The sequence below is a fragment of the Oxyura jamaicensis genome, chromosome 1 (genome assembly GCF_011077185.1).
Source record: "Oxyura jamaicensis isolate SHBP4307 breed ruddy duck chromosome 1, BPBGC_Ojam_1.0, whole genome shotgun sequence".
Taxonomy (NCBI): Eukaryota; Metazoa; Chordata; class Aves; order Anseriformes; family Anatidae; genus Oxyura; species Oxyura jamaicensis.
The window spans coordinates 65,285,198-65,311,764 of NC_048893.1; the positions used below are offsets into that span (position 1 = coordinate 65,285,198).

Sequence of the window (26,567 nt, forward strand, 5' to 3'; positions counted from 1 at the left end):
GACCATACCTTAGGCTTTCCTTCCTTTCAAGTCTCTTAATATGAATACGATAAATTTATTTTCTCTTGTAATTCATATATTACCTTTTTGTATTTTAAATGCAGCTCTACTCTGAAACCCAATACAGGATTTCAGAGAAAAGAACTGTTGAACTTGCCTTAGAGAGGGATAAATCAATTGCTTAGAATACCAACACCATGACTTTCCTCATCAGCTATGTTGCCATGGGATTCCAGGTAAGGATTTTGTTTGCTTCAGATTCGTGCAAGAACACTGATTTGAAAGATAACAGAATGACTTAGTGCCTCAACTTGCAATTGCTCACTCTTTCTCCTAATGTAACGTACACATTTTCAAGTTCAGACCTTCAGCTAATGACCACTGGTGTGGGAATAGGCACTAACTTTTTCTGTTACACTCATATTGATTATGCATTACTAACAGGACTAAAATGGCTAAACCTCTCTCTCTCAGAAGTTAGAGACATAACCAATAGTTTGGAAACAGTTGTGTCATGGAGACAGTGACATCATCTGTTGACAGAACCTCCTGCCCAGAAGCACAAAGTGACATTTCCATTGCAGTGTGTGTAGCTGATGTATGGCAACATACCTGAAAATGAGGACCAAAATACAGGTAGTGATTCTGAAAGACTGAAATGAATTTTCACTATCTACAATGGGGGAAACAAAGAACATAAACAGCAAATATATAACATACATTTGAATGTGATTTTTGTTGATAAAAGTTGGGTGAAAGATATGGGTGAATGTTTTTTTTAAAAAATACTTTGGTAAGTATGTTTAAGCTCATTCTTTGAGTCCTGACTTGGGACTTTTCTCTGCTCATGAGGATATACAGGTTTGATTCTCCAACCTGTTTCACCATTTATACGGCTACCTACAACTGTATAAAGTGCTCTTCTACCAGATATCCTCACTCTTCTCCATCTGTGGCAAGTTGGATTTGATAGCCTTTGGGCATTGTTTCCTCACAGAGGCAAATAACCATACAAAGTGCAAAGCAGTGGAGAATAGACTTGTAAGCAGTTAATATAAGAGAGCTGTTTTTCAAAGGAGAATACTGTTAATATTCTCATTTGTCATAGTATCCTTTGGCTGTGGTTCTACATGATTAGAGTCTGAGGTGCACATGAAGCTGCCTAAAGGGATGCAACACAACTGGTGAGATGAGCAGTCTGAAAGTCTTCCAGTCTTAGTTCTTGTACCTCTTGCTTCTTCTAGAAGACCTCACTACTGCAGTTGGCAAGACAAGTAGGCACGAGGCAAAACATAACAGCTGGCTTAAATGAGAGGCATGAGGGAGGAGGAGGAGGAGAAGAAAAAATGAAAAAAAAAAAAAAAAGTATGCTTTTTTCCCAGACACCAAAAATATGATAAAATGTACTTTCACTTGAAAGTGCCAGAGTCACAAAAAACTGTGATGGTTTAAACATCTGGAAGTTTAAACATCTGGAAATGATGGACTTTTGATATGGTAAAAGCCCTTCACATCTGATTACATTTGGGCTTGGACTTTAAACACTTGCTTTGGCTTCAGTTCTTCAATATAAGATAGAATAAGGGAAACTACTTGAATTGAAATAAGACCAAAACAAAAATGTAAACAAAAGCTAAAAACTACCCTTAACTAAATCAATAGTATTATGGTTATTTTTTTAGTTTGATTTCCCAAGATGTACACTCCCATTTCCCCAATTACGGTATTGTATTTCAAAGGGGAAATGCTGAAATGACACTGGACTAGCAGATTATTTCTTCATGAATTCTGTAGTTGCAGAGGATCTCAAAAAGCAGCTGAATTTCAGCTCTGTTGACATGTGCGTCTTGCTGCCTAAACACTCCTTGAAAAAGACTTTTCCTGTATTTTTTGCATACCTCGCTAAGAATATCGGCACTCATAGATTTGACAAAATAAAAACAAGGAAGGACAGTCTGGAGTAAAAGCACACAATGCACCAATTTGGAGCTGGTGAAAGGTGTCAGATGAACTTTCTGGAACAACACAGCAGCCTCAGTCCTTGAGAACACCAAGTCTGATGCTTGTTGCTGGACTGAAGACTGAGTCTTACTCTCCAAGTAAGTGGCTACTGAGCAGTTGGCTGGCTGGGAATGGTATTTAGGCACTACTGACTTGCAGGAGATTGGAGGCAGCCTTGTAGAAGCAGAAGATACTCTGTCAGTGCCAATCCCCACAATCATCTAGTCCTTTGGAGTTATTTCTTTTTTTTTTTTTTTTTTTTTCCTTCTTTTTTTTCCTTGTTAGCCAGAAGCAGTGTGGCTAAATACATTTTGCAACAGGAAAAAGTCTGATCCCATGTTACTCAAAAAGTAGTGTGGTTTGACTTTTCTATTTTTTTTTTTTTTTTAACAGCAAAGCTTTGACCATTGTTTTTATTAAATGTGCTCTGCCTGCCTTGTCCCTACCCCAAGCTAATATGCTCTACAATGTTTCTCTGGCTTAGTACAGCTCTTTTTAACTGCTTATTTTGGTAAGCATCTTATTAATAGCCTGCTTGACGTGGGTGGTAGAGCTTCGTCTCCGAGTCTTGCCCTGGACCATTTTTCGACGCCGTACCTCACGACAGAGCTCATAGAAGGCTTCCATAATGTTGCCCTCTCCTGTGCAAGCAGAGCACTCATAAAAAGCACATGCCAGTTCTGTGGCCAGCTTTTCACCTTCCTCTGTGCTGACCTGCCTGGAGTGATCCAAGTCTGCTTTGTTCCCAACCAGAATCAGAGTGACATTTTTGGGTTTTTTAACTTCATCCAACAAGTTCTTAAGTGGCAGTACTTCCTCAAAGCTGCCTCTGTCTGTGATGTCATAGACCAGCACAAAGCCTTCACCCCATCGCACATGTCCTTCTTTCTGAATAGCATCCTCCTGTTTTGAAAAGACAGACACCAGCTTTAGGAATACAATTTATGAAAAAGACACCAGGCCTTCAGACAGATGTTGGTGCCCCAGGGCCTGGAAAACCATGTACATCCACTTGACTGTACTCTACACGCATCACCTTTTTATTGTGTGGCACAGGAGACCTACTCTGCCAAGGTGTCATGGGCTGCCTACCCCCGCCTGTAACACGCAATCAGAACAGTCTCTGTTGAGAAATGCCAAGCACACAAACTTCATAGGAATGTGCAGCATGAGCGCCTGCCATGTTTTGAAAGGAAAGGGGTCTTTGCTATTACAAAACTGTTCTACAGTTTGGTAGGAACCACTGACAGAAGTTGTTGAGCCACATCACTTGATTGCAGAAATAGGCTATGACTTTGTGGATAGTAATAACGTTTTTGGATTGGCCCTGAGTCAAGGAATGAAAACAAAATAATTTTAATCCCAGTGTAAACCTTAACTTTGTTTGTTCTTCCAGTGTTAGAAAAGTGTAAGCAGGGTCCCTTGCAGAATGGCCTGGATCTAGCACACTGGGTCTGACAGCAAGCTGGGGGGGGGGGGGGGGGGCGGAGCTTTGCTCAGAAGCAAATCTCAGTCCCCAGAAGATGAGCACATCTGCCACCCACCACATTGCCACCATCACACTCCCCTTCCCTATTGCCTATCTGAGCCAAGGTGTTGGATGTTAGTGCATGCACCCACGCACCTGACCAGCTGTATCTAGTATCTCCATGGAAACCACTTCATCATCAATGGTAGCTTGGTGACGATATGTAGACTCTAAAATAAGAACACATTTTGTGAAAAGTATTAAAAGAGGGTGATTTTTTTTTTCTATCTTCTTTACAGCTACTTCAGCACAAGACCTGATATGTGACATACAGCTTCAATAAATTTTATCTGTTGGAGCGCTTCCTGCCAGTGGAGCACACTCAAGTCCTCCTTTCTACAACCATGACTCTTTTCCCTCTACCCGTACCTTGCTTTCCCATGAAGCCTGCACCTGTGTACACTGCACTCTGTCCCCAACAAAAGGACAGTCTCCTGCAGCAAAGAGCTCTGCAAGACCGTTTTTTCATGTTTGCTCATATGAAGGCTGCCACCTGTAAAGTACAAATTCTGCTTCTCTCAATGTATCCAGCTTGAAAGCCTGTTGCTGCTTAGCCTGAAGTCTGACAAGATCAAAACCAGTGTGGTTGTAGATCAGGGACATAACAACTATGAGCAGGCCATATACGGTGACAAAGTTACAGAATGGTTAGTTATTTTAGGAATGTCTCTTTGAACCATGCTGAAATCATCACATTCCCCTCTTCTAGCAAGAGGTCAAGCAGTGATTTCTCTGTATATGATTTATAAAGATAGCCAGTGAGCATTAAGTATTCACTCAATGCTATCGAAAAAAGGAACCTATTTACTGTGTCCCAGATTCTGGAACCAGGCAACTAATGACAAAAGAGGTAGTTTAATCTTAATGAGCTGATAAGTTAAATTTGATAGCATTTGACCTAAAACTTGGAAAATGATCTGTGCTAACATTTAGATTTATTACTCTTGCTAGCTCACAGATGTCCTATATCAAAAGGCAAATACATATGCTGTAAAACTGTGGTCAGTGACTATGAATGCTTTGCAATGTCAGAGACACAGTTCTTTTATTTGGTGTAAATCTCCCCAAAAAGAATGAAGGATATGTTAAAGGAAAGACATTTATTGAACTAAAACTTCTGAAAGGGCTCGTGTTTGGTGCTTTTTTGTTTGTTTGTTTGTTTTGTTACATACTTGAATGTATCACCTCTTCATGGTTAGGAATTTTTCAGTGATGTCAGCACTGCAAACACTCTCTTCCCAAACAAAAAAATGTTACTTCCCTCCTGTGCCACCTTAATTGCTTTAAGTAGCACAGCTGTCCCTAATAGGGACAAATGGTCAATTTAATTAGGCAGATGGCAACCAATCTTGTATAGGGCTTCAGGCAATGAAGACTGAATTTTTAAAGGCAGGAAAGTCCCCTCCTATTTGTTATTGCAAAGCTGTTGAAGGAGTTGATATGATCCTGGGGCTATTCCTCCAGAATAGAGTAAGATACCTCTAAGTCTCTCAGCATGTCTTATTTTTCCCTTCTGCATGATGTCTTACCTGCAGCACTTTCCTCAGGGGAGTGCAGCAAAGCAGAAACTCTGGTTTGGTGCAGAAACTGCAGTGGTGCTCCTTGAGCAAGTTATTTCAGTGGATAAAATGTTCAGTGCTAGGTTGGGTCTTCCTAAGTAGTACTCCCTATCCAAGGTGATTTAGGATCTTATACTTAGTTTCTTTGGGGTACAGTGGTGTGAAGAGGAGACAGTTCTCTGAAGGAGTAATGCAGTGTTACCTCTTTACTCATTTAGGTCTTAAAATGCTTAAATGCATGTGACCAGCTGGCCCTGTTTGACAAGTAGCTGTTGAGAATTGGTCTGCCCAACTTCAGAAAATACCTGTATCTGTCTGTTTTTGCAGCGTATTTGTGAAATTCTCTTCTTAGGAGACATAATGTAGTAGGTCATAGGGCTCTTTGAGAAACTGGAGAATAAATTCAAGAAGTAGACTTGCTGCAGAAAAGCAGGGTGATTCTTAAGAGATAGCTGAGTTTTTTAAATAGGTGATTTTAAATTGCTGGTGCTGCAAGTTTAACTCACTTTGGCTGTCTACTTTAGGGTGGAATTTGGTCCTGGATGAGTAATGCTGATTGAGGCCAGCTTAATGTTGATATATATTAGTAAAATTGAATCTCTTCCTATGCTCTGGAATGTGCAGTAGCTGGGTGAATTTAAATGAGGCATGTAAAACAGCTGGATGTTTAAAACTTTTTGGCAGCCATGGCTCCTTGTTCAAGGGAACAGAAACATACGAAGAACCTGGTCAGATGCTATGAGCCCTGAAGTCATGATTTCCAGTCTGTTCACATCAAGAACCCTAAAACCTTAAGATCCCGTGTTACTTTAGAAATGTGTTATCTTGATTTAGATTTTATTAATTTTATTCTCCCTATGCTACTCTTTATTTTAAGATATGCAGACAAAGGGAAAGATTACTTGAGATACCTTCTGGATCCCTAACTGAAACTATTGACAATGCAGGTGTCTGTGTCTCAGCTAAGTACCCTTGACTTCAATTACAGTCAATGAGGTAAAATATGTTCTGGATATACTTTGTCTGATATCTTTCCTGGGATGAATTCAATACTTGTTTTCTTTGAACAGGCAATAAATAGCAGGGCGTATGACACTTCTGGAAGGAAATATTTACGTTGTAAGGGCTTATTGCTTTTAGGAAGAAAACTTATAGCAGTAGGTTTAGTTAAGATGGAACAAAGATGTATGTTATTTTATATGTACATTTAAAATCAGGTTGGGCTCTTTTGTTTGCTTCTAAGTACAGAGGGACACAAGCTTTATATCCAAACAGAATTCTAGTTAACTTTAGTCAAGAAAGGTTAATAATACAAGAACACACAAAAATCCTGTAAGAAACTTTGTTCTCATAGCAGTTTTCAGACAGTTGGAACTGAGAGCTGCAGGAGACCTAGAAAAAGAGCTTTTGTGTAATAATTATAGCTGAGTTTCCAGACAGAAAAGCTACAGTTAATAGGCATGATCTTCTCAGGGTAAAAATCTTGTTAGATGGTGATGCAGAAGTATGTTCAGAAGACTAAAATTTCCCATAACTATTTCTGATTATGTGATACAGGTTCCTGTTCTCTTTTCCAAGTAAACTCCCTCATTTTGACTTCTGCAGTCTTTGATGTCCATCCCGATGGCATTTGTCTCTATCACATTTGAGAAAAGTGACAGCCCATTGGGAACACAAATTATCCCATTACTTCATTACTAATCTTGATAATATTTGAGACTGTTCTCCAGGGCTTTGCTTCAGTTTGCCTTTGTGAAGTCTGTCCCCTCTGCATTTCCTTGCTGCTTCAGGATCTTATCACCTTTTATGAAGCTCTTGTAGCTTGAATGTACCTTCCCAACTGGGCAAGTCTCTCTTGCCTTCTTCCCCAATCCCAGCTCTTCTTGAAACTCACCTAAATGTATTTTTCTTGCTTGCATCTGGCTGTTACTCACTCCATCCATTATTTCCCTACAGGAAGGCTTTCATTTTGCAGCCATCAGTGATTTTACAGGAACCACAGCTCTTCCCTTCTGTATTTAGAACAGTTCTAATGCTGTACACCCCATATGTCTTTTTAGTAACATATATTACAAATCACCAAATAAGCATAGTTGTATTATTTACTTTACTGATAAAATCATAAAATGCATTGTTTTTCTGTTATCACATGAAAAAGTAGTAGTTAAAGGCAATGAAAAAAAAAAAAAAGGCATGTAACTGAGAACTCTGACAGTCGGGCTTGCACTCTTCTGTGCCTTAAGTGTTTCTGCACCTGTAACCCCAAGACTCAGGAAATACAAAAGGAGAAGTTCCAGAAGGGTCTACAGAACCCGTGTTGTGCTTTGGTTGTATGGTTATCACACTACATGAACACTTACATCAAGCCATGAATACAAACCGAAATGTGTGTGAAGGAAGGTATTTGTGGTGACGTTCAGTTCAATTCTAGGGACTTTAGTCTGCTTCATCTGTAATCTGCTATTGTGAATGCTGCTTTTGGAATCTGGTGATGTGTGAAGGAGTGTTTTTCTAACATCACTTTTGGCTTTTTTGGCTCCCTTTGAGGCTACATGTCAGCTGTAATCAGAGTTGTGACTTCAATACAGTAGGCGTTCCCAAACTAGCCTGATAAGAGCACAAAAAAAGTCATGTCACAGTCACTACAGCTACCAAATGTGTCCTAGCTTGCCAGCCTGTTTTTAGTCTCTGCTTTCAGTCCAAGGCTAAGCTCTCAATTATTTCTATTATCTTAGTTTTCCCTAAAATGAGGTTTGGGTGGAGGATAGAGGCTCTATCAATGCCCCTGAAGAGATACAGGAAGAGCCAGTATCTCCTCTTGGCATTCAGCAGGGGCATGCTTCTGCACAAGCCAGGCTGTAGGCTGCTCTTGGTGCATGCGGATATTTAAAGACATTAGGGGACGTTAGAAGGACGCAGAGTACACAGGAGGCCATATGCAAAGACAGAAGCTTCTGCAGTATGAAATTTGGAGAACAAATTCAGAAGTGAGTCTCTGTGAGGTCTGCTGCTCAGTGAGCAGTTTGGATTTATCATTTTTATTTTTTTAATAAGGAGAGAAACAAAGTAAATGGCTAATGCACGCATAGCTACGATAGATTACATAGTTCTTATCTTTGCATGAAATGATCTATTGCATTCCCAAATTTTCTTGTTTGGGTAGTATAGGTGGGATATATAAAACTAGCCTACAAAAACACAGCTTGTTTCTTGATTTATAAATATTTTCATATTTAACATACTTTAATATATTAAATATATTTTGGCCTCCAAATAGAAAAGCTAGAGTAGTTTTATTGAACAAAACTACTGTCTGTTTGCTGGCTTCTGCATGTGACACTCTAGTGGGTGCTGGCATTGGGTTTCTTTTGAGAGGAGGGGATTATGCTAATTTCCTTTTCTACACATTCTGTCCTTACCCAGCTTTTGCTGAAAGTGGCAGAGAAAATGTGTGCAGATGTTTGGGAACTGGATTAATTAAAGCAAGATAAAACAAAACTGACAAAGCTGGAGCAGTGCTAAATATTAGGGAGTAAACTTCAAGGCTTCAACTGTTTTTCTAATTTTCTGATTCAAGTTTCCTACCAAACACGAAGCAGAGACATTTGTTCCTGGTGGGAATTATGCACATGACAAGTTTAAGTCTAAATAAACTATTTCTATTTCTGGTTATGTTTTTTGACTATGGCAAGAAGTCTTTGTTAGAGAAGCCATGTGTATTTCACCTTATTTCTGCCAACATAAATGAAAACTAACCTGTGAGACTTTTCTCGCACCTAAAACAAGCAAAACAAAAGCCTGTGCTCCTGACAGTACAGAAGCAAGCACTGGAAACTTCTCATCTGGAGAACATGTTGGAATACGTTGAGCAAGAAAAGTGGGGGCAAAATATTTTGCAGCTGTATCTCCAGCAAGAAGAGCTGCTGCCACTCCTGCTTTTTCTGTATGTACAGCTACAGTAACAAGGCATATTTTTATTACTGGCATCAGAAATATCTTGAGACCCATATGAAAGAAAACAAACCGTGCTTCCAGAAAACTGCTTCCCATGTTATTTCAGTTGTCTTCCTCTGATGTTCTCAATTACAGTTTCTTCATTTCAAGTTTTTGAGCATTTGAAGCCAGTGTCAGGGGTTTAAGGTGCTCTATGCCCTACCAGTCCATTTCCTTACAGGCACCTCAGAGAAATTGAGAGTACTTTCACAGCTCATTTCTGTAATACATGCAATACAAATTCCTGCTGCTGAGAAGGCTAGTAAAAGTGATATAACATGGATTGATTCCATATCAAGTTAAGCCATGTTTCTACTGTTTTGAAGTGGGGAGAAAACAGAACTCCATGAAGATAAGTAGCAAGGCACAATCTGGACTATAAAGGGAACTGAGTCTGTTAAGCACTGAAGCAGAAGGAATAAGTAATTTCATTAATAAAATTTGAGGACATTAATGGCTAATGTCTGGTGTGAAAATAAGGCTGTTTTCCAGCAAACTGTTAAGCAGATACACATTTATCATGGCATTCCCTGAAACACAAGTTGGCAGCCATTCCTCCTAGCCCCAAATGGTTAGTTAACATTACATCCTATTTTGGCCATAAGCCAGTAATGGACCACATACGTTATTTCTAGCTATGCACTTGGATAAGCTGTAGTTGTCAACATGGCTGTTCAGATGAAATATGCTACAGGCAAGGTTTTGCAAGATGATGGTCTCCCACTCTCTCCCTTCTTTTACTTGCTATGGAAAATGGGAATTTTCAATCACAAGCATATCAATGGTCTGCTCTGGAGCAGACTGTGGTATTCTGTCGGGCAGCAGGAGGGAAAAGGGGCTGAGAGGGAAGGACCTCCCCAGTCTGCCTTCATCCTGGGGCCACTGTTCTTTTAACCTTCACACTCCAGGGCTGAAGGGACCATCAGCTAATGATTTATTAACAGTTACTTTAGTATGGACCCATTTGTTAAAAGCTCTGTCTGCTGTCTGGGCAGTTTCTCTCTCAGCTGTGCTGCTGGGAATCAATATTTCTATAGTAAAGGCAGGTAGTAAGCCTTCAGGAGCATTAAGACAAGCTTGCTGAGTGAGCCACAAGTCAAGAAAACTAGAGATCTGCAGTAGACAAAGATGTGTGTTTCTTCAACTTGCAATCTGCAGCAGTGAAAAAGATCCCAGGGACAAAGAGTTTGTATTCAGTCTGTATTCCAGATGTCCAAGGAATGAATAAAGCAAAGACAGTCCTTGAGAACTGTCCTTGGACCTGCAGACCTCGGCTCTTTTTCATGGCTGTATTGGCACAAAGCTAGTCCAGGAAGATAGTTCTTGCATCTTTTTCTTGATAAACTATTCTTAGTGAGGTCTTGGCTGCCACAGCTAAGCTGTTTATGGTTCTCAACAATTTTGATGGAAGATAGTTTGAATATATTCACACTCTGCTCTGTTTATTGTTTGTACAGATCTGTCCTTCTTAGGGTGTAGAAAAGGAACTCAGAAGCCTGGTCAAGGCTATAAATATTTGGCAGGGTTGTAATATTAATTACTTTATGTATCATATCTGCAAACTGCCCTTGTGGTCCCTGAATATTATAATTTTGCTGCCAGAACCCCCAGCTACAGATAGGCAAAATTACCCTTCTAATAGGTTTATTATTTATTTATTTATTTGAGGAAAAAAAAAAATAATTGCAACAAGATTTCCAGCTGGAAAAGCCTTCTTGCCAAGATAATCTTTACCTTCACAATAGCAGAAAGTTTTTTCTGCTATTATTGCCATGGTGGTGAAATTTATACATCCTTATCTGGTCTATAGAACATGAAATTCTCTTGTCGTAGATAAGTCAGGGCAGTAACAGGGGTATCTCTGACCCTCCTTCAAGAACTTGTAACTTTGTACAGTCCCTTGAACATTTCATGTTCAGCTGGAGAACAACGCTGTTATCATGGGCCTTCCATAATCAAGCGAAAAGGAGATAAATTGGTACAAATTGCCGTCACATCTTTACTGATTCCTACTCATTTTATGCATGCTTGATGGTGTCTTCTGAGCTGAATGTATGTTGAGTGAATAGGACTTCATAGAATCACCAACTTGCTTTTTCCCCTGTCCCAGTTGAAAAAGGGTGAACCAAAACATGAGCAACTTCAAGAAATTGTGAAATAATTGAAAGGGAGCAAATACTCTTAAAAATGTTACCTTTAATCTAGTAATCTAGCAAAATTATGATTTTTCTTAAGGCACATGCTTTTTACTATGAAGAAGAGAAACCATAAAGAATTGTCTTTTATCTATCCTATTCATTTTAAATAAACTCCATGTTTTCTCTCTCAGCTTCATAGATGGGCCAGTCTGTCATGCACTGTTTTGCTGATTATCTGCTCGGAGACAATTTTCCTTTCAGAGGATTAGCAAAGCTGTATGAAATATGTGATCAGCTAGAGAAAGACATCTAGTGACTGTGAGAAAGCCAAGTGAGTTTTATAGAGGTAAACAATAATATTAACTCCTTGGTTGCTGTTATTTTATAAGCAGAATCTTATTTAAAATTGTGTCTTTGAAGAAATTGTGTTTCTGTGTGCCTTTGATGTAAGAGTCTTAAAGTAACTGGTACTCATAGAGGTAAAAGATTTACAATGCTTCCATGAGATGAATGATTTTATAGGTGAGAAGCAGAGGCAGAGAGACAACAAGGAACAAATCAGTGACAGAATCAAGGAAAGAACTGAGGAACCTGTCTCCTGCACTTCCTTGAAGTTCTAGTTGTGTGGTTTTCTTCCGTATACGGCAACAATGGATGTTGTAAGTCCCTGCATCTCAAAACACCTAATTCCCCCCATCTGTACATCCAAGTGCTAATTTAGAACAAATGACACAACCCAGTTCATAATTCACTCTTTTCACCTTTTTTTTTTTTTTTTCTTTAAAGTTGGTTATTCCAGCTCAGCTTCTAGAGGAGTTAATTGTCCTGATATGTTAAAATAGCAAATGTGTTTTCGGTGAAATACTGCAAAACTTATTTTAAAAAGTACCCACCTAGCCATAGCTATGATTAATTATCTTTTTTCATCTTTTGAGCCAGGAGATTCTCCTCACCTGTCATGGCTGATGGACGCAGGTAATTTGCTGTTGCTCATGAGGTAATTTGCAAGCATCAGTGCTGTCTGTCTGCTGATGAGCTGACGCTTTGAGCTTCTTCCTTCTTTTCTACCCTCCCTGGAAAAATGAATAGACTGGTTCCCTTGATGACTTACTCTGTTTTTAAAATCAGGGATGCCAAATCCATTAAATATCATTTGTCTGGTGGCAAACCACAGTACCTATCCACCTTTGAGGAGAGTGAAGGCATACTAAATTCTGGGCACTGCCAATAGCTCACAGGGGCAACTGCTGAGATACAGACTGTTATTCCTAATTACAGGCACCAAGAAGAGCAGCTACCCACAACACACTGTACAACTGTGCCGTGAAGTCCTGGATCACTGAGATCCATGAGAGTCCTGCATTCAAGCCAGGACTTTCCCCACAGAAAGCAGGTGGCCAAATGAAGGCCTTCACACCTCTTCCTTGAAACTCCTCCCCACAGAGCACATCCATTTCTGACAAGATGGTGGCTGGCAGGTGTTAGGTGTTTATGGACGTCTGTCTTTGTGGCAACCAGCCACAAAAGGTGGCCAAACCCCAAGAGGGCTGTGAGGGCAGCTGCTTGTAGGCTGCAAGCTCTTCCCCCAGCCAAGCCACCATGGTGGCAGGCAAACTGTCAGCCTGCTACCACCCGGTTCCTGGCAGGCCCTGTTGAAATCGTACATAGGAATGCTTGTTTTCATACTTTTTTTTTTTTTTTTTTCTTTTTTTTACAAATCTGCGTGCAGAGCCATACTGAAATATAGCAAAAATTTCCAGTTCTGTATTAAATCTGCCACAGAGATATGGCGTATATTTATGAAATGCTTTTAGGCTGTGGGTTAAATGCTGCCCCAGCTAGGCCAAAGTGGTTTTTAGGCTTTCTAACATCACAGTGAATCTGCTTATTAATTGGCTAGTTGTATTCTATTTTTAAAAAAATTAATGAAATTTGGTGAAATTCATGTGATAGCTTAATCCCCTTTCTCTTTCTCTTTACATATTTAACTAACTAAAAGTGACTAAGTTTAATGCTGAATTCATATACTTAACATATTAGAAAACTGTATTTTTAAAATACTTGTAAATGTATTTTTAAAAACATACAGTTCCAGCCTATTTCTCTGTAGAGCTCTTTCTTTGGACCTTCTAATTTTGTTGCACACATGGGATACTTGTGTGATTTATTATAAATAAAGATAGAAACTGGAAGCTCATTCACCTTGATAATACCGGGTAACCACTTAGTCTGAGTGATTTGGCACCTTTTCAAAAAAATAAGCAAATAAAAAATAAAAACACGCCAAGATGGTGACAATGACTTACTTGCCAGTTAAGCAGAGATTATGGAGAAGTCAAGGCTGACAGTTTGCACTCCCCACAAAATGACCTTTGCTGCAGCTCTTATCCCTTGGCTGTGAATGGTAAAATAAGAAGCACAGTGGTATGTACTTTTGTGAAGATGCAGCTGTCTTACCAGTGCTTGCACAGAGCCAACATCATGCACAGAAGTAGCAGAGGTGCAAAACCCTGACTTCCTTGGCGGCTCCATGTGCCAAGATTTGCAAGATCCAGTGGTGCTGCTCCGCCAGAAAATGTTATTTTGTGGTTTGTAATTTGGCTCCTGGAGATACAGCAGCACGTCCAGATGCTGCTAAAAATATTGTCCTTCGTTTTCTTCTGGCAGGTTAGAGTAGTAAAGAATATTTATAATGTGTGTTTTCTCTTTCCAGTTAAAATGTGCCACCCTTGAATTAAGAGCATAAGTTGTATTTTTTTATTATTATTATTTATTTACCCTGATATTTAACTTAGGATAATATTGACTTTCTATCCAGCCTTGTAGAGCTTGGAGAAAGCTTTTCTAAAAATAGGAATTATCTGGGGATTCTTTGCATCAGAGGTCTAATGGATAGTAGTGAATTTGACATAAGAAATAAACTGTAAACATGACACTTGTCACAGCCCCAGTGATTTCTGGCAAAACCTCCTGTTGTGCAGCAGCTAGATTGTTTGCATCTGTTTTACTCCTACCCTTTCAACGTTACTTGACAAAAACCGATTGATCTCCATTTAGGTCAAATGTCTTAGTGACACAGCTTAAACTTTTTTTAAATTGGTGGAATATATAGATATCCCTCTTTCCACCCAACCATCAGTCCATTGCTGCTAAGAAGAAACAAATCTGGTAAAATTTCTCAGTAATTAGTTCAGTGACGTTTACAGGTAACTGGACACTGAGGCACCAGAGAATGACCTTGATAAAGACAGAAATAGATTCTCCAAAGAACTTTCTCAAAGCTTTTGAAAGTATAGTCCCTTTATGATTGGTCTCTGAAGTCCTGAACAACAGTTAGAATATCGTGAGATTTGTTTTGTAACACTTCAGAGCCTCCTCTGAATCCTGTTGCGATACATGGTTTGAAAAATAGTACTTAAAAAAAGTATCTAGTGTGCTTCTTCCATGAGAGATTTCTGTGATTATTGACATTAGTTTATTAGTTTATGCATTTCTCAAATCTTTTCCTCTGAGCAGGTTAAAGCATTTAGCTTCATAATAGCTGTAATACATAGCTTAAACTGTTTTCCTCTAAACTGGGTGAGACTGTAGAATTCAGTAAGTCAGAAGAGGCTTAATTGTATTGAGATGGGAGTATTGTATGCATGAAAAATTTTCACTTTGCTAACAGAAGACAATCCTGAGGGGCATGGTTGATTTGCAGTTGTATTAATTTGTAAAAACAGAAAAAAATGTCGAGGCTTGTGCAGCAAAAAGGTTGTAGAACCTTCATAATGGGGCAAAAAATACTAAATCTTGCATCATATATTTTAGTTTGTTTGCTTCAACAACACAACTATGATGCTTTTGCATGCAGTGTCCCGATAAGACGGTAATAAGACGGTGAAGGGTCTGGAGAACAAGTCTTACGAGGAGCGGCTGAGGGAGCTGGGACTGTTTAGCCTGGAGAAGAGGAGGCTCAGGGGTGACCTCATTGCACTCTACGGGTACCTGAAGGGAGGCTGTAGCGAGGTGGAGGTTGGTCTATTCTCCCACGTGCCTGGTCACAGGACGAGGGGGAATGGGTTAAAGTTGCACCAGGGGAGGTTTAGGTTGGATATTAGGAAGAACTTCTTTACTGAAAGGGTTGTTAGTCACTGGAATAGGCTGCCCAGGGAAGTGGTTGAGTCACCATCCCTGGAGGTCTTTAAAAGACGTTTAGATGTAGAGCTTAGGGATATGGTTTAGTGGAGGACTTGTTAGTGTTAGGTCAGAGGTTGGACTCGGTGATCTTGGAGGTCTCTTCCAACCTAGACTATTCTGTGATTCTGTAATAAACTTAGTATATAAAATCTTTTGTATAATTACGGTCTTCTATTGTCAGGTTCTGAAAATGGCATATAAATGACAGAAATGTGAAGTTTAATAAAACATTATACTGAACATCCTACTGTGCAGGACAGGAGACATCAACATATTCATCAGTGAGTTATATTAGCAGATAAAAGAATGTATTTGAGTTCAGATTGTTCTGAGAATTACTTTCCCATGATGAGAGTTCTGATATCTGTCATTCCTTCATCTTACCAGACAAAGATACATAGTATGATACTAGAAACTTTCCTTTGTTGAAAGGGCTGCCTGGGTTTTGTAATAAAGTGTATTAAAATTTAATCCTGTTTGTTTCTGCTATGCAGGCTTATATTGTTCTCTACTTCTTTAGCACAACCTCTTAGAGAAGGAACCCTGAGAAAGAAATAGGTGTTTAATTGGGTGATGTTTATTCAAAGCTCCAAAGGCAGGTTAGGAAGAAGATGGTAACAGATTGTAGGAGAAAAGGAAACTTCCCAGCTCCTTACTTCACACCTCATCTCAGACTTCTTGGCCTGGATTTTTTATGGTGCTGAGCATTCAAATAGACTAATTTAGGAACTAGTAAGAACTTGGCCCAAATTTTCAAAGGCTTCTAACTCAAAAAAACTGTCTGAAATCTTTTTGAGTCATCTGTGTCAGCTTCCCAACGGTGCCAGACCCAACCCATCTGAGTGGGAGCTGTGGAGAGGACACATTGATGCACTTCTGATGCCTGGTATCCCTATCTGCTTACTCTAGAAGTGAGATGCAATGTGTATTTGAAAGGTGAGGACTATGAACTTAGCTAAGTGTAGGCAGAATATAAATATCTACACATTTTTTTCCCCTTGAATTTTTGAGTTACATATCCCAGAAAGTCCATTCTCCAGCAATTGCTGGCTGGGTTATCCAAAAGCAGAAAACTGATCATAAGCAAAATACTTTAATTTTCAGAGTGGAAATAATAATGCAATTGCTTTCAGAGGCAAAATTCCCACTGACCTCTGTGTGGGCAGGATTGTGCCTCATATATTAATTCCACTTTTGTTTGAGTGCATTCTGTTCTGTGCATTCTGTGCTTCTCTGTTCTGCCATCTTAGGTAATAATTTGTTTCAGCTTTAAATGACCATAGAGAAACTTTCTACAGCAAATTTAAAGATTGTCTGAGGCTCAAAATTTTAACTCTGTGATTTTCCCTTACTTCAGACATGCTATTATATGCAATGTACCACATATATACAATAAAATGTAACCTACCTAGTGTTGGGTCATACTCCCAGATGAACCGCTTGGTCAGGAAGCGTACAACAAGAGCTGGAGGAACAAAAGGATTCTAGGTGAGATGCACAAACCATCAACTTGCCCAGTTTATAAACCAGCATTATTATTATTATTATTATTTTCTGTATGAATGCTCATGTAGCAGCTCCCCTGAACTGTGTGTGGAGTTCAGCTTTGCTTATGGGGGTAGTCAAGAGCTTTTCACACTTTGTGGCTCCAGAACACTTGGTGGTGGAAGACATTATAGCATTAATCATTTACCCATGTAACAATGCTGGAAAAAGAATACCAAGAGGTTTTCAATGGTAACACCCAACTATTTTTTCTTTTCTTTTTTTTTTTTTTTTGGTCACAATAGCTTGTACTGTTAAAAAGACAAAACAGGTTGTGCTAGGTGGTTGTGCTAGGGGTTGGATGAACAGATGACCTTTTTTATTATTATTTTTTTGAGGGGGGGAAGACGGGGAATGACACATGGGTTTCTTTAGATTTCCCATAACCCCATCAGGGTTGGCAGGTTTTGAACCAGGATGCTTTACAGCATCAAAACCAGAAGTGTTAATAACCACTTAATTGCTGTAGGGAAAAAAAAAAAAAAAAAAAAAAAAAAAAAAAAAAAAGTTCCCTTCAGATTTTAAAACTTGTAAGGTATATACATAATTGCCTAAATAGCTTCCTTCTGCATCTTGGCATGTTTTCCTTGCAACAACTTATTTTCAGTGTTTTGTGTACTTGTCCCTGGAAGTAATCAGCTATAACATTTTGAAGTAATGGCCAGCAAATGGAATTAACAAACTTGCAGAAATTGAAATAATACTTTGGATTTTGTTGCACTGGATAACTAGTTCTCAGTTTCAGTTTATGGGCTAAGGATTTGCTACTTATAATTTTGTATAATTTTTTTTTTCTCTCTTTACCCACCTTTAAAGACCACCTACAAAACCTTTCTCAAGATTTTGATTATGTTCTAACCATCAAACAAAAAGCTAAGCACAACCTTGAATTTCTAGTGAGGTAAACAAAGTGCTCACATGTGCCACTAGTTCAAAATTCTCTCTGTGTTTCCAAACTGGAGCTAGTGGTATCACCACACTAACTGTGATTGCATTGATTAGAGGTATAGAAAAACTTTTCCTTGTCAGCCCTGCAGGATTGTCCTGTTCTTCCAGCTGTAGACAGACAGCAAAAGGTGACACTTAACCCACTTCTGGCCCGTTTGCAAAATTAAAGCAATAGGAGTCTCCTTCCCACTTCCTACTTCTGTGCCCAAGAGTAGGAGAAGGCTCAACACACTGCAGAACAAAACTAATTAATTCAGCTTTGCTCAGTTGGAACCTATTTTCTTAAATACAGTCAGAACATTAGTTTTTAGGAAGATTTAACTCTGCCTCATGCTTGGAGGGTAATAAGAATCTGATCCTGAGGAAATGAGATCATTAGACAAGATGCAGTTTTAAATCGGTGTTATTCTTTTTTTCCTTAGGAAATCCTATTTTTTTAGCCTTTGCAGAAAAGCTCTCCTTGGCTTTCAGAGTCAATGTGGCAGTTCTTAGCTAAAGTTACTTTTCAAGCCATAGTCATAATGTGGATGTCATTATAGTACAAGAAAATCTCTGTGTAGCTTATTTTCCATCCATAATGATGTCTGCACCAGTACTTTTTTTTTTTTTTCCCATGGTTTGCCTCATCTGTAGTAGTTTAAACATCTTGATATTTCAAAAGTTTGTTCATGATTCTTCTCTAATTAGTAGTAATTTGTTCCCTAATTGCTAGCAAAATACACAGCATGTTATATTTTGACTGGGATGTGGTGCAGGGTAAAAGTTCTGACATGCTTTCAGAAGACTTCTTATCATGTTACTTTTTGAAAGCAGATTTTAAAAATGCTTCCAGGGGCACTGCAGCCTACAAGGGTGATAAGCCTGCTTGCTCAAGTGTTCAAAAGAAATAGCATTTGCTCTATTCCATCTCATGCCTGCTGCATACACTGTTTTTCAGATGTTGAGATTGCAAGGTATTCTTCCACCCTCCCAGAAGAAGAAAAAAAAAAAAAAAGAAAAAAAGAAAAAAAGAAAAAAAAAGTGGTTGGCACAGAGAAACACATAGTTTCATGGAAGCAGAGTGGGCTCTCAGATGGACTCTAAAGATGGAAAACCATAATTTATTTTAATGTCAGAATAAGAATTCATGTGGGTATAATCATGGTCTGTCTTGCTTGTCAGCTTATCACTGTGTCATTGGTCTTAATGAGCACCACCCACACATACACAGCAATGCTGATAGAGTGAAGAAAACCCCATGCGACGGCTTTTATTGCACCTTTCTGTCTTATGACTGTGAGAAGCTGGCTCACAGATGTCCAGGAACAGTGCTTTGCTTGCTGCTTTGGGACTGCTGCTGGGGTCCTTGGGCATGCTGTGTGCAATGGCAAAGAGACAGGTGATGTGCTGCCACCCCTGTGGGCATGCAGCTGAGCGGGGCAGTGCTTCTGAGGCAAGCCACTACTGGTGTTTGCACATGGCCCTTCCAGCTGCTCTAATATCTAGCCAGGCAGATGCTTTCCTTAGCTGTCTTCTATTAGACTGAAAACCAAAAGGTATCTAGAATAAAGGTATCAGGTTCAAAGGTAAAGGTACCTGACTTTTCACAGCTGTACTCTGACAGAAAAGCAGTGGGGTTCTGTCTGTTTTGGTGCCTTACACTGGAGCCTGTGCCTGGGCTTGCAGTAGCTAACGGAGAGAAAGAAAAGACAGGAAAGCAGGGGAAACCTGCCCAACTATGTGCGTATTTAAATGTGGTTCACTTCCAGTCATGATAACCTTGTATGTGTAGGTGGAAATTGCTGTAGATGAGAGTCAGTGGTGATGGGGGCTAAATGAAAATCTGTTAAGCATTCATGTCTGAGAAAGGTGGTAGAGTGTAGCAACTCTGAGGGAGAAGAGCTGATATTGGACATAGCCAAAATAAAGAAGGCGAAAAATAAAAAAATGGTAGAGCTGGACCACAACAGCTGAGATGAGCCTGGGAGAACACAGATACAGGTGCATACACTGGATGAATTGATACAGGCTTTGTGTGTTACTGAGATGAAGAACTAGTGATCACAGATGTGGGCTCAGAGAAAAAGTAGGTTGGATTTTCCTCTAGCAGGCGAGGCCTGTATGCAGAATACAAATACTTGCATACTCAGGAGGAAGCTGAAGAAAAGAAAGGAAGGGTGGGAGGAGGCTGCTATACACAGGGCCAGATGGCAGCTAGTCTCACTCACTGGCTGGTCTCAGCGGGGAGAACAGCAAGTCCAGCAGGGAGCACTCTTGAAACAGTCCCAGCTTCTCTCCTTCATGGCAGTGGTCACCATCCATTCTATGGACTTTTCCACTTCCACAAATTTAGACAAGGCTGAGAGTTAGCAGATGCATTTTACAGAGGAGGAAAATGAGATACCCTTGATCCAGTATCTGTCCTGTGTATAAATAATCACAAGATGTTTTGGATAGGAGGCTACTTCACCTCCATCTCATTAAAGATGCTTCGCAAATGGGCTTCTGACGTCCAGTTGGATGTTACAGCAGTGTACGCAACTGGATCTGATTTGACTGAAGAGAGTCAATGAGAGGAGGGTTGGGAAGGGAATGCAAGTGCTTAGTCTAGACCAGCTTGCTGGCTCATGCTGCCTCCCCTAGAAGTGATCCCTCTAGAGCAGGGATATTACTGTGGAGCCATTTTGTTTATGTTGAGCTCATTTACTGCCAGATTACATCACTTTTGGTTTAGTGAAATAACTTCTGCCGGCAGAAGAATCAGAAACGAAGACATTAGGAATTCGCTACACTTAGGGCTGTGGCATTCAGATTTCTGCTGCTGGCATAAGTGACAATTCAGGCAAAGCAATAAAACTTCCTCACACTCAGTGATGCTGCAAATAAAAAGTTGAGGTCTTGTTTCCTTCTCATCTTAGCAAAGGTGTGTGCATTTTGCTTAACCTATTAGACTTATTTAGCTCTAATGCTAAATAATAATGAGTCAAAACCAACCCAACACTTTAAAGTAATAGTATTCACATACTGGGTTTTGATTCAAAAATAACAGAGATAGAAAAATGTATGAAACATTATTTTCTGATTAAACTGGGTGACTAATTCCAGTGTTCATATTAAAATCACCATTTCTAGTGCTCATCCTAGAAAAAGATGAAATGCATTTTGAAGCAGAAAAGACTTGAATTGATGCAATACCTAACAGAAGTGAATTTCATTGTCCTCTGCAGAGAGCAGCCCATGCCCTTCCCCTAACACATATTGCTTGTAAAATGCATGAACTTGCAGACTTTGAAGGAAAGAATCTCAAGCAAACTGCAGTTTGGATTCCCAGTGTGTTTTTCGGAGACATGACCATTACCTAAGGGAATTGATGTAATGTCCCAGCAAAGGAAGAACAGACTCATGTCTCTTCTTGCCTTTCTTCACACCCTCACTTCCAAGTCAGCTGATTTGTACAGGGTTTAAATTAGGGTAGATCTTGGCCCAGTACTTTCATTCACTCATGTTTAAACCTTCTGCCTTAGAAGTTTTTCTTGGAGAAGAAACATGACTGTCTGTCGAATACATTTCCACTGTAACTCTACTGAAGACAATGAAGTTATACCAGGAAATAACTTGGCTTATAAACTGAGACCACTGTCAACCACATTATTAATCAATTTCTTTGGGACTTGTGTGGCTGAGGCCCTTACTCAGCTTCGAAGCTCAAAGTCTCAGTCTTTATCTTCTGGAACACTTTAAAAAAAAAAAAAAATCTTGAGTTTTGTTTTAGATCTTTGTTTGGATTAGAAACATATAAATGCTCTGATAAAAAGTGCAGAATGCCTGAATACATATCTTTGTGATTTTGTTACTGTTTCAGCTAATGCAGGCTGTGCTTTCAGGGTCAGGAAGAATGGAAACTGGGATTTATTTGAAAAATACCCCCCTTTCCCAAAAGCTACAGAGTTCAAAGTTATTCTAGGAAAAATAACAGTTCTCTGCAGTGAAATAACTATGATGACTCTTTCGTGCCATGAGAATTTTCAGCTATATAAGTGATCTGAAAAAAGTCCCATTATTTAACATATCAACAAGTCTGTTACTGGTGCCGTGATGACGTGTCATCAGTAAACCATACTTGGCAGGCGACACCAGAGTGGTTGAAACCAGTTGTTATAATGATCAAAAAGCACTTCCACAGGCCAAGCATTTCATTTTTTAAAAATGGGTATTTTTGTCAGAGTTCATCTGTTCGCTTTCCAGGAGGCCCCTTGTGTATCAGTGTTTCAAGTTTCAGGGGACTTGGAGCACATGGTGAGCCCAGGTCTGGCCATGCAGCATGCTGGCATGGGGTATGCTGCCTCTTCAGAAAGCTCTGTGCCCAGCTTGGGAAGGTAATAGTTTGTTTTAAAACTACTACCATGAAACTTCTAATTTGCTTCTGAAAGTGAAGGTATTTCTGGGAGAGAGAAGAAATAGTCATGATTTCTGACAGTGTTTGTGGGCCTGGGTTCAACTTAGCTTTGACTGTATCTCTGTTAATTCAGCAACATGGCGTTGTGAGTGGTGAGACGACAGCAGGAGGACTTCTCTGTGTTCCCTATTCTCCTGGCTTCTGATGTGGAGACCTAACGTGCTTGTAGTAAACTAGAAGGAAACTTTAATGGAATGTAAAAATGGTCTATTCTAGACTGCCTTGCTTTCTCATACTCTGCATATTTTATGCAATCACTTTCTTAAGCTGTGAACTTCTTAGAAAAATTACTAAGTGTGCTCGTATGTTTTTTCTGTAACAGCATAGTGAGGTCCTCCACTGACTATGATGACGTAAATATCAAAAGCATATATTACTTGTAACAGTAAATACAGAGTAGGATTGAACAGCTGTGTGACAAAATGTGTTACTCTTGACTTTCTAAAGGTTATGTTTCTTAGTGTAATGTAAGACATTTTCTTCAGCTGTAATGCAGCAATTTGTTTGATTAGAAGTCAATAACTGACCTTTTGGCAAGTTGTTTGGAAGGACAGTGCTGTTGTGGAAGAGAGACCACAGTCATATTCATCCATCTTTTAACAAGCTTCCAAAGGATGTTCATCTTTTGGTTCTGACCATATATCAAAGTAGTTAGCATCTTGTTTTAAAACCCCTCTCACTTTCCAGTTTCTAGTGTGCAGTCTTGGATAGTGTTTCTTCTGTCAGTGGCAATTCCAATTTATCTCAGATGTTAACTATATTTCACTGCTGTGCAAAGTACCTGCTTTTAGGAACTTCTGAGTGGGAAGCAGCTAGAGAAAAGTAACTTGTTAGTTACAGTCCATAGTACTGCTTATTTATCTCCTCTCAACTATCTTAATAGGAGACTTGAAGAAAACTCTAATTAGATTATTTTGCAAGTACTTTTTAATTAAAAAAAAAGGCAGAGAAAAAATAAGTTGTGCTTTTAGCAGAGCACACACTGATTTACTCCTGTCTCCACTGAAAACAAATGTAAGTCATTTCCATCTGTGCAAAGAAGTCAATGCTTGCAGCTGCTCACAAACCAGGAAGGTGAGGGATCATTTTCCCAGCTTGTACAAGGGTAATTGCTGTATCCACATCCACGCTCATCTCTAGGATGGCTGTTTGCACAGCACTCTGCTCCCTACGTGTTTCTGCTCTCTTAGTCACTGACCAGGCCATGTGTGGGCTGCACAAGCCTTGGGGTGCTGCTGTCTGCGTGTGTCCTGGCATGGGCTCTTGTGGGTACTCAGCTCTTGTGCCACTTCCAGGTGTGCCTGCTCCTGCTCCTGTAGGCTGGCAGCTTGCACACCACTTAAATCTGATGCTGGGGAGCTGTTGGTATCTCCCTTTGCAGGTAGAGATGTAGTGTAGGGATAGAGCCCTCAGGTGAGAGGGAAAAAATGCCACTGCCGAGAGACTGGGAAGAAAGCAGTCTTGGCACGGGCCTGCTAGCAGGACAAAGGCCACCTTCCTTATTCAGTACTAAATATGGAAAATGTGAGAGTCCATATTAACCATATCCTAATGTTGATAGCAGGAAATGCTTTTTGCCTTGTTTCTGGCATGGTAATTTCATGATAAAAAGAACTTCTCCACATATTCATCTGAAAAAGCCTACTCAAATGCTGTGAAATATACAGTCTGGTAGTCATTCATCTCCACCGAGCAAGAGGATTTTTGTAGTAATATTCTGCCCATTGCCTTTTATGCTGGAGGCATTTTCTTTACAACAGTTACTGCATGTGACATAAGCAGGAAGCTTAATTTATATTATATTATCCCATTCCACAATATAATGTTGCAATATAAGGTTGTTTATTTTACAGGATTCCTCTCATATAAAAGACAAATGATCAGACTGGTGCCTCTAATGGTTTTGATCATTTTAGAAATGCAGAGTGTGATATCCATACTTCTACAATTTCTCCTGTCTTGGCTTTTTTGTATAATTTGTTATGTCACCCCTTTGTGAAGGATAAACTTTCTGGTGTGGTATTACTAACACATGGTTTTTCAAAACATAGTTAATGATAACACCTCCAGATGTTTGTGTGCGTGAGGCAGAGTGTACTTGTGATCAGGCTGTAAAGCAAGTCCTACATAGGAAATCACACAAATAGCTGTGAATTCCCTGCATAACTGACACAGGCAAGGTAAGCTTTGAATTTACATGCTCTTTTTGAAAGATACTAGACAGAGAAAGGTTTAGTTTTCCACTCAGTATAAAACTTTGACATTAAAAAAAAAAAGAAAAAAAAAAAGGCAACAAACAAAAACTAATTCTGTTACAGGGAGATGGCAAAGATGCATGTTCTTGGCTGTAGCATCCAGCAACTACTCCACAGGCTGTTTGTTACCAGTGTGGCACAATGGGAAGGGACAGCAGGCTGCTCAGTTTGGATATGCCCTGAGCTGTCCCTAGGATAGTGTGCAGATTCTGCCTTGTGCCCTGCTAGGAAGAAGGGAGGAATGTGCACCAGCACAGAAGGAAGCAGCTGCCAGTGCAGAAGCCAGGGGTTGTTGCCGTTCTGGTTTAGCTTGGGGTGTTTATTTGTTTTTACTTGATTTTGAATCTCTCCTTCCGTAAAGAAGGCAAGAGAAGGTGAGTAAGAGGAGCTGGAAGGAAGGAGAGAAGTTGTCTTACTGGAGAAGGTCCACATGCCCTGGGAAAGCGGTGGATCCCTCTCAGAGTGGTCAGGGTTGGGAGCACAGACTCATGACCAAAGGAGATTAAGAAATTTTGCTAGTGCAATGAAAAGCTAGCTCTGTGTGAATCCTTGGTCAGGGCAGGGACCACTCTTTGTGTCGCAGCTGCTCTGTGAGAGTGACCTGGCTGCCAGCAGCCTCCTGGCCATCAATGTAAGGGGGAGGCAGCTGGCAAGGAGCTCAGCTGACCCATTCACCTCACACTGCACTTAGTGATCTCTGGTTTCTGGTGATGTTTCACCACCCTACGGACTGCTCTTCTTGCCAGGGCAAAAGACATTTTGTTTCACGGGGTATGCTGTGGCCTCATCAATGCATGCTGGAATGGAGCAACACACTTTTGCAGCTAGCCTACAGACTTAGTGTAACTCTAAATGCCTAAAAATAGTGTTTGTTTGTTTGTTTGTTTGTTTTTTCTGTCAGTCCCTGATGAGTCAGGCTGGAAGAGGGGGCAGCTAGCGTATTATGAGCAAGGCCACCATTGTTAATGCTGGATTACTGTGTGAATTTGTAGCCTTCAGGATGGCAAAAAGTACCATAATGAAAGTGCCTTGCTGTACTACTGTTGCACTTAGTCTGTACTTATCAAGACAAATGGTAACTAGAAATGGCATGAAGGGTACCTTCTATCATTTGCCTCAGGAACCCAGTGATGTAAAGGGATGCAGTGCTCCCTATTTAATTTTGGTAGATGGCACTGGCTGTTTCTGTGTGGTCACAGTCTGAACAGAGTATTTATCACTCTCTCCTCCTGAGCCTGACTGTAATAATTTTCCTGTCTCACATTAACTCTGTGCATACTCTATCAGATGTGACTGCAACTCATATCTTGAAAGATCATCTGTCCTGTATAATTTCCAGTTTCCTCTGACAAAGGAGCTTAGGTGAACGCTGGAACATTATTAGTTTGTCAGCTGTATTGACTGATCAATACGTTCATCAATAAATAGATACATGCCTGTAAGGTGCCTGTGTCACAGGGGAATGGGCATTTAGGGAAAAAAAAATACACTGAAAACTGACTCATATTTTCCATAGACCACTTTTTTTTTTTTTTTTAATATAACAATAACAATTTATAACATCATTGATAAATGTTACATCTTTTTAATATGGTGCACAGTACTACCTTTATGGGAACCCCTTGTTTTCAGATTGTATAATTAGTTGAATTTGCATTGCAGCTCTTTGCCTACCTGGTACTTTAAAGGCAGAAGATAAGGAACAAGGAATTGTTTTCTTTCTGATGGGCTCATTGCCAAGTACCTGAACCAGACACCTGGGGAAGTTCCCAGAAGAAAGAATGGAGAGAGGCATGCGAGAACAGAGACATAAGAGAGTGACAATAAACTATTATGGCTTTCAGGCTTCCGTGACTAGGTGCTATCAACATAGTGTATAATCTTCAGAATGCCTCTAGCATCTCATTGAAAGTGGTTTCAAATGTCCTTATGGCTGCTCTCATATAATAACTCTCTTTTTTTTTTTTTTTTTTTTTTTTTTTT

At 39.8% G+C, this 26,567-nt stretch overlaps 1 protein-coding gene across 2 annotated transcripts in view; it reads right to left on the minus strand.

The window, feature by feature from the left end:
- Positions 1-248: 248 nt before the first annotated feature.
- RERG (RAS like estrogen regulated growth inhibitor) overlaps positions 249-26,567 on the minus strand; it is a 109,280-nt gene continuing 82,961 nt past the window's right edge. For both annotated transcript variants that reach the window (XM_035346743.1, XM_035346751.1), the window contains exons 3-5: positions 16,810-16,866; positions 3,626-3,699; positions 249-2,904 (exon numbers count right to left, since the gene is read on the minus strand). In XM_035346743.1, coding sequence (XP_035202634.1) covers positions 2,497-2,904; positions 3,626-3,699; positions 16,810-16,866 — 539 coding nt within the window. In that variant the 3' untranslated portion in view covers positions 249-2,496. The remainder of the gene's footprint in view (positions 2,905-3,625; positions 3,700-16,809; positions 16,867-26,567) is intronic.